At 40.4% G+C, this 12825-nt stretch overlaps 1 protein-coding gene across 11 annotated transcripts in view; it reads left to right on the top strand.

Annotated features, from left to right (window-relative positions):
• dlgap1a (discs, large (Drosophila) homolog-associated protein 1a) overlaps positions 1-12825 on the top strand; it is a 770519-nt gene that overhangs the window by 606788 nt on the left and 150906 nt on the right. For 10 of the 11 annotated variants that reach the window (XM_043688198.2, XM_087986491.1, XM_087986492.1 and 7 more), the window contains 2 exons: positions 3024-3201; positions 3291-3531. In XM_043688198.2, coding sequence (XP_043544133.1) covers positions 3024-3201; positions 3291-3531 — 419 coding nt within the window. The remainder of the gene's footprint in view (positions 1-3023; positions 3202-3290; positions 3532-12825) is intronic. The other variant, XM_087986494.1, reaches the window with a different exon arrangement.

The following is a 12825-nucleotide window of genomic DNA, read 5'->3' as shown; positions in this document are numbered from 1 at the left end:
TTTTGCTATAAATTCTGTGTGTTAGGATTGAGCCCTCCACAATCACCTGATGAAGGAGCGTCGCTCTGAAAGCTAGTGTGCTTCCAATTAAACCTGTTGGACCATAACCTGGTGTTGTGTGATTTAAAACTTTGTAGACCCCAGTCCAACATCGGCATCTCCAAACCATGACTTCAGCTGAGGAGAGCAGCTACTTTCTATTCACCCTTTCTGTGCCCTTCATAATCTTAAACAAGTCTATCGGGTCCTTCTTCAACCCTCTCTACTCCAAAGAAAAAAATCTAAGCTTATCAGGCCTTTGTAGCTAAGATGCTCCATCCCAGGCAACATCCTGGTGAATCTCCTCTGTACCCCTCCAGGGCAATCACATCCTTCCTATAGTGAGGTGACCAGAACTGCACACAGTATACCAGCTATGGCCTAACCAAAGTCCTGTACAGCTCCCTGCTCTTATAATCTATGCCTCAACTGATAAAAACATTTACATTCTCATGACCCATTTTAATGACGGTGGCACAGTGGTTAGCACTGCTGCCTCACAGTGCCAGAGACCCGGGTTCAATTCCCGTCTCAGGCAACTGTCTGTGTGGAGTTTGCACATTCTCCCCATCTCTGCGTAGGTTTCCTCCGGGTGCTCCGGTTTCCTCCCACAGTCCAAAAAAATGTGTAGGTTAGGTGAATTGGCAATGCTAAATTGCCTGTAGTGTTAGGTGATGGAGTAAACGTAGGGGAATGGGTCTGGGTGGGTCGCTCTTCGGAGGGTCGGTGTGGACTTGTTGGGCCGAAGGGCCTGTTTCCACACTGTAAGTAATCTAATCTAATCTAATCTATTGACCTGTCCTGCCACCTGCAGGAACCTGTGGACAAGCACTCCAAGATCCCTGTATTTCTCTGAGCTTCATAGTACCTTTCTATTAATTGAGTAACCACTATCTCGTTACTTCTTCCAAAGTACATCACCCACATTTATCATGGCTAAATTCCATCTACCACTGCTCTGCTTATCTGACCAAGTTGTTTATATCCCGTTGTAATCTAACACCTTCCTCCTCATTGTCAACCACCCAGCTCATGTTTGCGTTATCCACAAACTTAATTACCATCACCACGCCCTACTCCCCTTCTCAGGTACAAATCTCACAAACAATAAGGAACCCAGCATGGGTCCTTGTGGTACACTGCTGCACACTGAGCTCCAGTAACACAAACAGCCTTCTACCACCATCCTCTGTCTCCTATCCCCGTTTTATGAGTTTTCCATGCAAGTCTTTGTCAAAGGCATTGATGAAATCCATATGAACTACATAACTCGCCTCATCTGCACTACCCTCCTTGAAAAATTCTATTAGATTGTTTGGCATGACCTCAGTCTGACAAAATCATGTTGACTATCCCTGACCAAATCTTACTTCTCTAAATGGAAATTAATTTTCTCCTTCATCATTTACTCCAATATTTTCCCTACCATTGATGAAAGATTCACTGATCTATAGTTCCTTGATTCATCTCTTGAAAAGTGGAACCACATTAATTGTCATCCAGTCCTCTCCTGAAGCCAGAGAAGATTTGAAAATATGGATCAGATCTCCTGTCATTTCCTCCCCATCTCTCACAGCAACCTAAGACACAACTTATCCAGACTTGTCCACTTTTAAATCTGCCAAAACCTCTAATGCCTCCTCAATCCTTCTATCCATCTCCTCCAATAATCCATCTTCTTGAATTCTGTACCTGCATCCTCCTTTACCTGAGTAAAGGATTCACCAGGATATTGCCTGAGATAGAGCATTTTAGCTATGAAGAGAGGCTGAATAGGCTTTGGTTGTTTGGAATGAAAACATCTGAGGGGGGAACCAAATAAGGTGTATAAGATTATGAGAGGTATGGACAGGGTGAATAAAAAGCAGCTTCTCTCTTTAATTGAAGAATCAATAAAAAAGGAGCATAATTTCTGGTGTAAGGGAGGAGGTATAATGGGATATGAGGAAATGTTTTTCACCCAGAGAGTGATGGAATCTGGTAAGCACTGCCTGGAAGGGCAGTAGAGACAGGAAACCTCGCAACCTTTAAAAAAGTGGAAAATGACCACATGAAATGTCATCAATTTCAAGGCTCTGGGCCAACTATTGAAAAATAGTATTAGTGTAGATCAGTTGGTGCAGACTCAATGCCAAATTGCTGTTCTGTCCTATATGTCTCTATGTATCTTGTGGCTGAATAATGATCACTCATGACATACTGTACCTTCAACCAATTTGCTCTGACAGTCACTGCTCTGAATGCAGGATCCATTTTGAACCATTACCTTCATTTAAGATACTTGGAAGCCAGAAATAAACAATGTTGTGGATAACGTATTCAGAAATTCTTAACAAACTCTGTGTTGTATCATTTATCTAACCTAGCGCAGAAAATGTGGCTGGTGTTTATATCAAATTCCTAAAGGCTGCTCTTGGTTGTAATGATCTAGGAGGTGTTTCACATCTTCGTAGAGATGCCTCCGTTGAAGTTGAAAAACTATGCTTCTATTCAAGGCACAGTTGTGTTTTTTTTCTCAAAAGAAAAGATCCCTAATGAGACTGAGGACTACAAAAAAAAAATCATCTTGATCCGGAAGAGGTTTTTCTGGGACCATGCCTACAGGCTTTAGCTCTGGGAATGTTGTGTCTAGTTCCTGAGCTGGTCTGGATCTGGACTAGGACTCAGAAAATGAATATAAATGTACCCTTGGCCAAAGGGTTGAGCATTAGATGTGCCATTCTCCACACAGTATTGTTGAAATACTCAACCATTTGTCATCATCTATTGCTATCTTGTAATATTACTATAGCCTCAATAGTTACGTTTCAAAACCATGTGTTCCTGAAAATGCCCTACTGTATCATAACTTATAAAGAAAAGTGGGTGTTTCTGTCCTTTCCAGAGAAAATTACCACACATCATTTTCTCAGCTGAATTTTTACATTTCCTGCTCACAATTAACAAACTGTCCTCTTACTGAAAAGTACTTCATTTTCCCTCAGGATATCAAGCGAACATTCTCCCAAACTTCAAATACGAAGCCACAGTTACTTGCGCGCCGTCAGTGAAGTCTCGATTAATCGAAGTTTAGATAGCTTGGATCCTGCAGTGCTTCTTGCCTCGCCCAAGTTCCGTTCTCGCAACGAGAGTTACATGAGGGCCATGAGCACCATCAGTCAGGTAGGCAATTTGTGATTATTTAGGTTGAAACTTTAAGTAATCTTACGTGCTCTGATCTAAATAGCACTTGATGAAATTTCTGTCTGTAGGTGAGTGAGGTGGAAGTTAATGGACAATTCGAATCTGTTTGCCAGTCAGTATTTAGTGAGCTGGAGTCCCAGGCAGTCGAAGCGCTGGATTTGCCTATGCCAGGATGTTTCCGTATGCGAAGTCACAGCTACGTGAGGGCCATTGAACGTGGCTGCTCACAGGATGATGAAAGTTTGTCACTTAGGTCAGCATCACCGCCTCGAACAACCACTACGGTGAGGACCATCCAAAGCAGTACTGGTAGGTTCTTGGATGATATTGAATCCCCTTCTCTCTAAAGTGTGTGGGCGAGTGTGGCTCGGAATTGGGAAAATAATGAGCAAAAAGGACAGCATTTATTTTTTTGTCTGCATTGGTCCTTCACTTCTTTGTAATTGCCAATAATCATGAATTAAATTTGAATTCTCCAAAATTGCTCAGGTCAAACATGCCTGGATTACCAAGTTGTTAAATTTTGGAGAAAGACCACTATTCTCCCATTTATCATTTGAAGACTTCTGGGAGCCAGAATCTTGTCAGAAAATGAAACTCAGAAAATTAAGTCAATTTTAGATAATTTACTCAAACTTCATACACCAGATCCCATGGAATCAGGAAGTGTTCCAAGCTTTTGCTATCAGGCATTAATGGGTGGAAAATCCTGGGCTACTGCACCTTGTTGGATAAGGGTACCTGTCTGTAACACAAACTCAAAACTAACCCTCTCACTTACCCCTCCTGTTCCTCAAATGCATTTATTCTTGCCTACACTGTTAGTAATATTTGATAATGATGAATGTTGTGACTAACAATTATACATTCAATAGCAAAATTAGTACTGTCTCAATGAAATATGTATTTTATCTTCATTTAAAGACTGAATTGCAGCATATCAATTCTAGAGATGACAGATGGTTTTGAGAGGGTGTCAATGCTTTTACTTGTTGTAAAGTTGACCATAATGTCTTTTGTCCATTAACAGCTGCTAATTATTTCTTGAAATGTCTAAATTGCTTATTTGGTTCAAACAGATTTCACACTGTGTGACTCTCGGTAAAGGAAAATCACACTAATTAGACAATAGAGAGCAATGCAAAGAAAAAGGAACCATAATAGCAACTGAACGAGTTTATTTAACTCGACAGATTGTTTAGGGCTTTGCTGGTGTAAGGTTAAAAGGTAACAGCATGTTTTAAAAAGAGTAAATATAAAAGGCTGCATTCTTAAGATGGAGTTTCACTCATTGGGAGCGTAGTATGTAGAATTGGCCTATTATTGGCCTAAAGTGTCCATCATAACCTGCATTCCTATTATGCAACATCCATGTAAGAGTCCAGCATCACTCAGTCCAGGGTCTGATATGACTTAACACATGTTTCATTCTTAAGTACATAATTTCCTGCGATGACATTTAGACATATGTAGATAGTGCTAACTTGCAGAATTTAATAAGGACATAGAAAGACTGCATTTCCCTTCAATATTCACACTAGTTTTCAGTAAACTGACAGTACTAAATTATTTTGGCCTTCCGGGATGCACAGCAATATGTTTTTTGTGCCAGTTGTTATGGAGTAGGCCAGACCACTCAAAACATCTCTCGCCTCTAACTCAAGCTGCTTCATTTGCAATTGAATTCTTGCCATCTCTATAGATTCTGATGGTTTCTCCAGCAAGTTTAAATGCTAATCTACTGCTGTAATTATCTCTCCTTTCCTCACAGAAGCAGGCAGTTCCAATTCCAGCTTGTCTGCTAATTCCTGCAGCTTGATCTTATTCACTTTTTGCAGAATTTCCAAAGTCACCGCATCCACATCCAGAAAACCTTTGGCGACTGAAAGAGCCATTACTAACCCAGGCTTTGTCTACCCAACCAAACCAACACCTGAAATAAAGACACTAGCCCCTACCACACGCTGTTTAAAATCCCGCAAAGAGCCCACAATTTGTTATGGACTAGGCCAGACTACTCAAAACATTCTTGAGCAGGCAACCCAGAAATAACTTTGCAATTTGTTTCTGTAAGTGTACAGTGAAAATTACCTGGAGTTAAGTTGCTAGGTTGACTACTAGGCTTTAAAACAGACAGAAATTTATTCACAAAATTACACAATGAAATACAAAGAACAGAATAAAGAACCCCTACAGAACACAGACTATCCAAACTAGACTTAATTATGCTGTTCCAAATATACATAACAGTCCCAATAATCAAACCCCTTAAAAAGCAGTTTTTATAAAAAGGTACAGATGCTTACAGTTTGAAGTTAGAAGGACAGAGAGAGAGAGAGAGAGAGCCTATCCACACAGTCTACTGCTGACCACTCCCCTTCCATTATACAGGTCACTTCTAAAACATGACCACTTTGGCCTGAAGTCTCATCTGTTTACAAATAAACAACAGGTCTCTCAAAATCCTTTTCATCTCTGTACCAAACTAGTCTAATGAGAGCCCAGCGCATTTATGATCACTTTGAAAAAATCAAGGACACAATATCCTTGAGAAAAGGAACAGCTTTTAGAAAAAAGGAACCAGCTTTGTGACACAGTAGCTGGTTTGTGACATCATCAGACTTGGAAAATTAATGATTGTTGGATTGGTCTTAAAGGTTACCAATGTTATGTGGGAGTAGAACATTTCCCATAATTCATTGATGCAGCGGTCTCATGTCAAGACCAACGTGACCTTGATTTGAGATGGTTCTTTGTCTGCACCTGCACTTTTATCAGTTTAACAAGAAAATTGACCACTTGCAAATTGTGACGTTTAATGTTCCAGAACTTGCATTCCTACAGAGCACAGAATTGTAACTGCAGTTGGGGCCATGGGCAGTTTTGGTTGCAGTTTGGGAGTTAAGGTCCCAAGAAATGTTGTCCATTGAGAAATCTGACATCGTTTTCCCATTTCTGAGTTTTACTGAAGTGCATTTGGAACTGAGTGGAAAGCTTTCACAGAGTTGTCAGGTAAGTAATTTAAACATTTAAGATAGTCACTGGTTTAACTCAGAGTTAGTTACAGAGTTTCCTGAGCTGAAACCCATGTTTCTGTGTGAAACTGGGCATGGCCAACAAGGTGAGGACAGAGCAAAGAGCAGTTGTTCAAAGAGAAGAACATTTACATAATGAAACTTAATAGGTGGCTATGCAAAAGACTTGTGATCACAGCACTTGTCCAGAGAGCCAGATTTCACTGCTTCACCCGTGATTAACCAATGGTTTGGAAATAATTCTTTCTGCTTACGACTTCCCTTATTTTGTTCCTGATTAAGGGTTTATGCCTGAAATGTCGACTCTCCTGCTCCTTGGATGCTGCCTGACCTGCTGTGCTTTTCCAGTGCCACATTGCAGTCCTCACTTTCTCCTTCCTCAATGACAGTTTTCACTGTAGTTTGGAAGCAGCTAGCGTAAATCTGCCTGTAGATCTCTGAGGAAAAGCTAGAGTAGCAACAATGCCATGAGCAGCAGTCCTCTCCTCTTCTTCTCTTCAGCAGTCGCATGCTGCACCACAGAGCAGAAGAGATGGACCCAGAGATCCAGCTTGGAGTGGGAGATATGCCAATACAGGTTCCACACAGGCAGAGGATCACTTTGCTCAATTAGTCAGGCTGTCATTGCAGGTCAAGCATCTGATGCTTCTTAGAGCAAGATGTCCTACATTGTAGAACTAGTGGAACTGGAAAGCATGCATTGCCAGTGGCTCTCACCCCACTATTGTGTCACAGAAGTGTGTGAAAAATGGATTGTATGGTGGGGACACACTAACAACATTTGTCATGGGCCACTATGAGGCATGGATGCAAGATGTTAGTATGATGCAGATTTGTATTAGTAATGGTTGTTCTAATAGAGATGTGCAGGGGTTCCTGGTGAGAGGGGAGCTGCAAGGTATGTCGGTTTGAGGTGTGTTGTGTAGGAGAAGACTAAAGACTACACAGTGCAGGAATTGGCAACTGTAAGTGAGAAGTATTCAGTGTTTCTGCCGTTCTAAGTCAATTGTGTTTCTCAGGGCACTATGTCCTGTTTGAGGAACCAGAGTCCTATTGTTCATCTTCTCAGTCACTTTTGTTGCTTTATATGAGAAGCAGATGTCTTCCCCTTGGAAAGCAACAATTCGCTGCTGCACTGTCTCTGAGGATTAGGGATAAGTGAGAGCTCTGGAGCCAGGAACAGGAGAATAGATTGCAAGCTTCCCTTACCTCCTTTCCATTCCTTCAATTACTGTAGCCTGAAAAGGTAGTATAGAATTTGGCATCATGCCCCCACATTGTAATTGGGCAGGAAACCCAGAAGTGAGATGAAAGAGCAAAAATCAGCAAATGTTTCTTGACATTCTTTCTCTGAGGTGCATGTGAAAAAGCCATGCAGCATTATTTTGAAGAGTATCCTCATCAACCTCTCTGTCTCAGGCAGCAAAACTAAGAACAGATTATCCAAACTTTATCATATTGCTGCTTGGCATAAGTGAGGACTGCAGATGCTGGAGATCAGAGTCCAGATTAGAGTAGTGCTGGAAAAGCACAGCAGGTCAGGCAGCATCCGAGGAGCAGGTAAATCGACATTTCGGGCAAAAGCCCTTCATCAGCCCTTCATCGATTTTCCTGCTTCTCGGATGCTGCCTGACCTGCTTTGCTTTTCCAGCGCCACTCTAATCTAGACTCATATTGCTGTTTGTCATGCACAAATTGACTGCCACAGTTTCTATCCTACATCCCAAAATCTGAATTAGGGACAGAAATAAGCCACCTCACCTCTGAAGCCAGCCCTGTATGGCTAAGCTGCTTATTCCACATTGTCACCTCTTCGTGATAGCATTTCACCTCCTTGTTTCCCAAAAAACTATTTCCCTCTGCCTTAAAAAGATTGCAACTCGACTTCCACTACCTTTTAAAGAAGAAAACCTCAAAGACTCATGACTTCCTGAGAGGAAAGAAATTCTTCTCGTAGCTGTCTGAAACGGGTAATCCTTACTTTAAATAGTAATCCCCAGCTCTGGAATCTCCCACAATAGGAAACATCGTTTCCACATGGATCTTGCCAAGACTCCTCAGGATAGAGTTGAACAGTCATAGAGACCCACAGCATGGAGACAGGCCCTTCACCCCAAATTGGTCTATGCCAACTAAAAGTTACCATCCACGCTAACCCCATTTCCCTGCACTTGGCCCATATCCTTCTAAACCTTTCCTATCCATGGATCTTTCCAAATGCCTTTTAAATGTTGTTAATGTACCTGCCTCAACCACTTCCGCTCATAGCTCATTCCATATGCGTACCATCCTCTGTGTAAAGAAGTCACCCCTCAATTCCCTTTTTTTCTTCCCCTCTAATCTTAAACTGATGCCCTCTGGTCTTAAATTCCCCAACCCTGGGAAAACGACTGAGTGCATTCACTCTGTCCATGCCTCTTATGATCTTAAACATTTTGATAAGATTCCTCCCTCAGTGTCCTACACTTTAAAGAGTCCCAACTTGTCCAACCTTTCCCTATAACTTAGCCCCTTGAGTCCTAGCAACATCCTGGTAACTTTCTTCTGCACTCTTTCCAATTTAATAACATTGTTCCTTGAGCAAGGTGACCAAAACTGAACACAATGCTCCAAGTGCGGCCCCACCAGCGTACTGTACAATTGCAACATTGAATGGCATAATAGGTCAATGGTTAGCACTGCTGCCTCACAGTTCAATTCCAGTCTCAGGCGACTGTGTGGAGTTTGTACATTCTCCCCATGACTGCATGGGTTTCCTCCAGGTGCTCTGGTTTCCTTCCCACAATCCAACGATGTGCAAGTCAGGTGAATTGGCCTTGCTGAATTGCCCATAATGTTCAGAGGTGTGTAGGTTAGGTGCATTAGTCATGAGTAAATATAGAGTAACAGGGTAGGGGAATGGGTCTGGGTGGGTTACTCTTCGAAGGGTTGACGTGGACTTGTTGGACCAAATGGCCTGTTTCCACACTGTAGGGATTCTATGGTTCTATGATTGAACTTCCCAAGTTCTATACTCAGTGCTCTGACTGATGAAAGCCAGTGTGCCAAAAACCTTCTTCACTGCCCTGTCTACCTGTGACTCTACTTTCAGAGAATCATGCACCTGAACTCCATGGTTCCTCTGTTTCACTGCACTCATCAAGGGCCTACCATGATTTGACTTTCCAAGAAGAAAACCTCACACTTATCTACATTAAACTCCATTTGTTACTTCTTGGCCATTTCCCCTGCTGCTGTTTCTGATAACCTTCCTCAATGTCTATGATACTACCTATTTCACTGTCATCTGCAAAGTTACTAATCATGCCTTGTCCATTCTCATCCAAATCATTGATATAGATAATAAATAACAATGGGCCCAGCATCGACCCATGAGGTACACCACTAGTCACAGGCCTCCAGTCTGGCAAGAATCCTTCTACTATTACCCTCTGCTTCCTACCATCAGGCCAATTGTATATCCAATTTGCCAGTTCACCCTGGATTCCATGCGATCTAACCTTCCAGAGCAGCCTACCATGTGGAACTTGAAGATCTTATATATTTCAAACAAATTGCCTCTTACCCTTCAAATACCTATGTGATATAAGGTTAATCAGTCTAACTTCGCCTCATTATACAACCTGCTGATTCCAGGTATTGGTTTAGTAAGATTTCTCTGAACTGTTTCAGATAAATTTACATCCTTCCTTAAATAAGGAGGTCAATAATGTGCACAATCAAATGTGGTCTTACCAGTGCCCGTGAATAGCTGAAGCATAATCTCCCTAATTGACCACGACTTGGAGGTGCTGGAGTTGGTCTGGGCTTAAAATCACACAACACCAAAGTTAAAAATCCCACACAGCACTAGCTTTCGAAGTGCGCTCCTTAATCAGGTGGTTACGCAAGTCCCCTCATGGCAAACAGTAACATTCTATTAACTTTTCTAAAGACTGTCTACATAGAAAGCTTTTACAAATCAGGTACTCGGATCTGTGTGCCTCTCAAAACTCTGCAATCTCTAACCATTTAGATAATGTGCTTCTTCTTTGTTCTTCCTGCCAAAACAGACAATTTCACATTTTCTCGTATTGTACTCCATCTGCTATTTTTTTGCCCGTTCAATTAACCTGTCTATCTCCCTTTCTAGCCCCTTTATGTTCTCTTTGCAACATATTTTCCCACCTATCTTTGTGTCATCAGCAAATTTAGCAACCATACCTTCAGTCCCTTAATCCAAGTCAATTATATAAATTGTAAACACTTAAAGTCTCAGCACCAATCCATGTGACACACCCACATATTACATCTTACCAGAAAATCGCCTACGTATGCCTCCAATGCTTCCTGTTAGCTAGCTAACCTTCTATTCATGCACTTTGCTGCCCACTAGACCATGTGCTCTTTTTTCTAAGCACAGTAACTTTTAAAGTAACTATCAAATACTTTCTAAATCTAGGCACAGTGTATCCATTGGTTCCTCCTTATCCACAGCACGTTACTTCTTCTGAGATCCTCACGTACCACTGTGGTAGGTTGCTTTGAAAGGTTAGATCGCATGGAATCCAGGGTGAGCTGGCAAATTGGATACACACTTAACCAATAAGGTGGCTAAGCATGACTTACCTTTCACAAAACCATGTTGATTCATCCTGATAACCTCGAACTTGTCTAAGAGCAATGCTATAACATATTTTATAATAACCTTCAATATGTTCTCCATGTCACATGTTAAGATAGCTGCCCTTTAGTTTCAAACTTTCTACCTCCCTTCCCATTTTGCATAAAAGAGCTATGTTTGCTTTATTTTCTAATCTAATAGAACCTTCTCCGAATCTAGAGAAATTTGGAAAATTTAAAGCAACAGGTCAACCATTTCACTAACCATTTCTTTTAAAGCCCTTGGATAAAGTCCATGAATACCTGAAAATTGGTGACTTACAGCTCCAAAGACTTGATCAGTTTGACTTTTCTGCTGGTTGTAATTTTCTTGAGTTCCTCCCTCCGTTCGATTTCCTGATTTACAGATATTTATGAGAGAATACTTATTTCCTTTATATGAAAAGTAATTCAAAATGTTTGGTCAGTTCACTTACTTCCTATGGGACCAGTGCACAGTTTGTTAACTCTTTTCTATTTGAAATATCTATAGAAACTCTTATTATCCATTTTTATATTTCTAGCCAGCTTTCTGTCAAGCTCTATATTTTTCCTTCTTATTAGTATTTTATTCACCTTTGCTGCTTTTATATTCTGTCTGATCTTCTGACCTGGCACCCATGTCTGCATAATTGTATGTTTTTCCTTAAGTTTAATTCTAACCTTAACAATTTCATTGATTTGCAGATGATGGGTCCTGCTCTTGGATTTTTGAATTTTTCTTTCTTGTTGGAATGTATGTATTCTGTGTATTCCGAAACATCCTCTTATGTGTCGGCCACTGCACCTCTATTGGACTAACCCTCAATTTAATTTACCGTTGATCTTAGCTAGCTGTGCCCTCATAATTCCCCTTATTCAAATCTCAGGTATTCATTTTTGACCCAGCTTTCTCTCCATGAAACTGAGCGTAAAATTTAATCATTCAAATGCAACAGTGGCTACACTTATAAAGCGCTTAATTAGCTTGTAAATTGCATTGGAATGTTGCAAGGTCAGGAAGGGCACTGTGTAATTTGAGTCTATTTTATTTCTTGTAAACGTTTCAAAAAGATTAGTTTTGGATTGGAAGCTATATGTTTTAGAGAGGGCTATTGTTGCTGGGAATGTAAATATTTCATTAAACAATTTGATTTTTAACACAACAAAATTCAGTACAGCTTAACGCTCACTGTTTATAATCTCAATGACAATTTTTTTAAAAGTTGCGGTCACAACTTTGTTTCAGCGCACACTGCTGTATCATTATGATCCCTTGGAATGCAGAATTCAACTAGTTCTGAACAATTGTCAAAGTCAGGCTTTGTCTGAATTTGACTTATGTTCTGTGTCAGTGAATTCATTTTAAATTATCAACAATGTTCAGATTCTTCCTCGCACAGCTGGTTTCTGATAAATGCAATACCTGTTGCCAAGAAACCTTCTGTTTTAATCAGGATTCTTTGTAACATGACTACTTGAATCATTCAACCAGTCAGAGAATGAGAACACTATTTTGAGTGTTCAAAAAGATAATTGAGGAAGATTTCGATGTATGGATCAAGATTAATTGTAGTGCTTGAATTAACTCCATGCAATTGAGGGAATAAAATGGTTTGATTCCACAATGTCACTGATAGGAAACAATTTGGCCTTTGGGATGCATTAGTATTAAAATAAATGGAAAAGATTTGAGTTTGTTTGGATTATTTACTTAAAGAGTGAACAAATATAACTTAGTTCATCTGAATTTAATAGATGTAGTTTATTCCTTGAAGATTCAGTGTTCTTCATTTCACAAAACCAATTTGCATTTATGTGCTCCCTTTCATGTAGAAACACAAGCATTTCACAGAGTTGCAATGAAAATAAGACAAAGAAAGGGAAATTAGGATGAAATTTAAGGACAAAGAAGGAAATTAGCCCATTAAACATGTTCTACCATTTA

Source organism: Chiloscyllium plagiosum, unplaced genomic scaffold, assembly GCF_037043375.1.
Source record: "Chiloscyllium plagiosum isolate Xiang-an unplaced genomic scaffold, Cpla_swu_hap1 HiC_scaffold_4, whole genome shotgun sequence".
NCBI classification, from domain to species: Eukaryota; Metazoa; Chordata; class Chondrichthyes; order Orectolobiformes; family Hemiscylliidae; genus Chiloscyllium; species Chiloscyllium plagiosum.
Note: the sequence above shows the minus strand (reverse complement) of the source record. Positions and strands in the feature narration are given on the sequence as shown.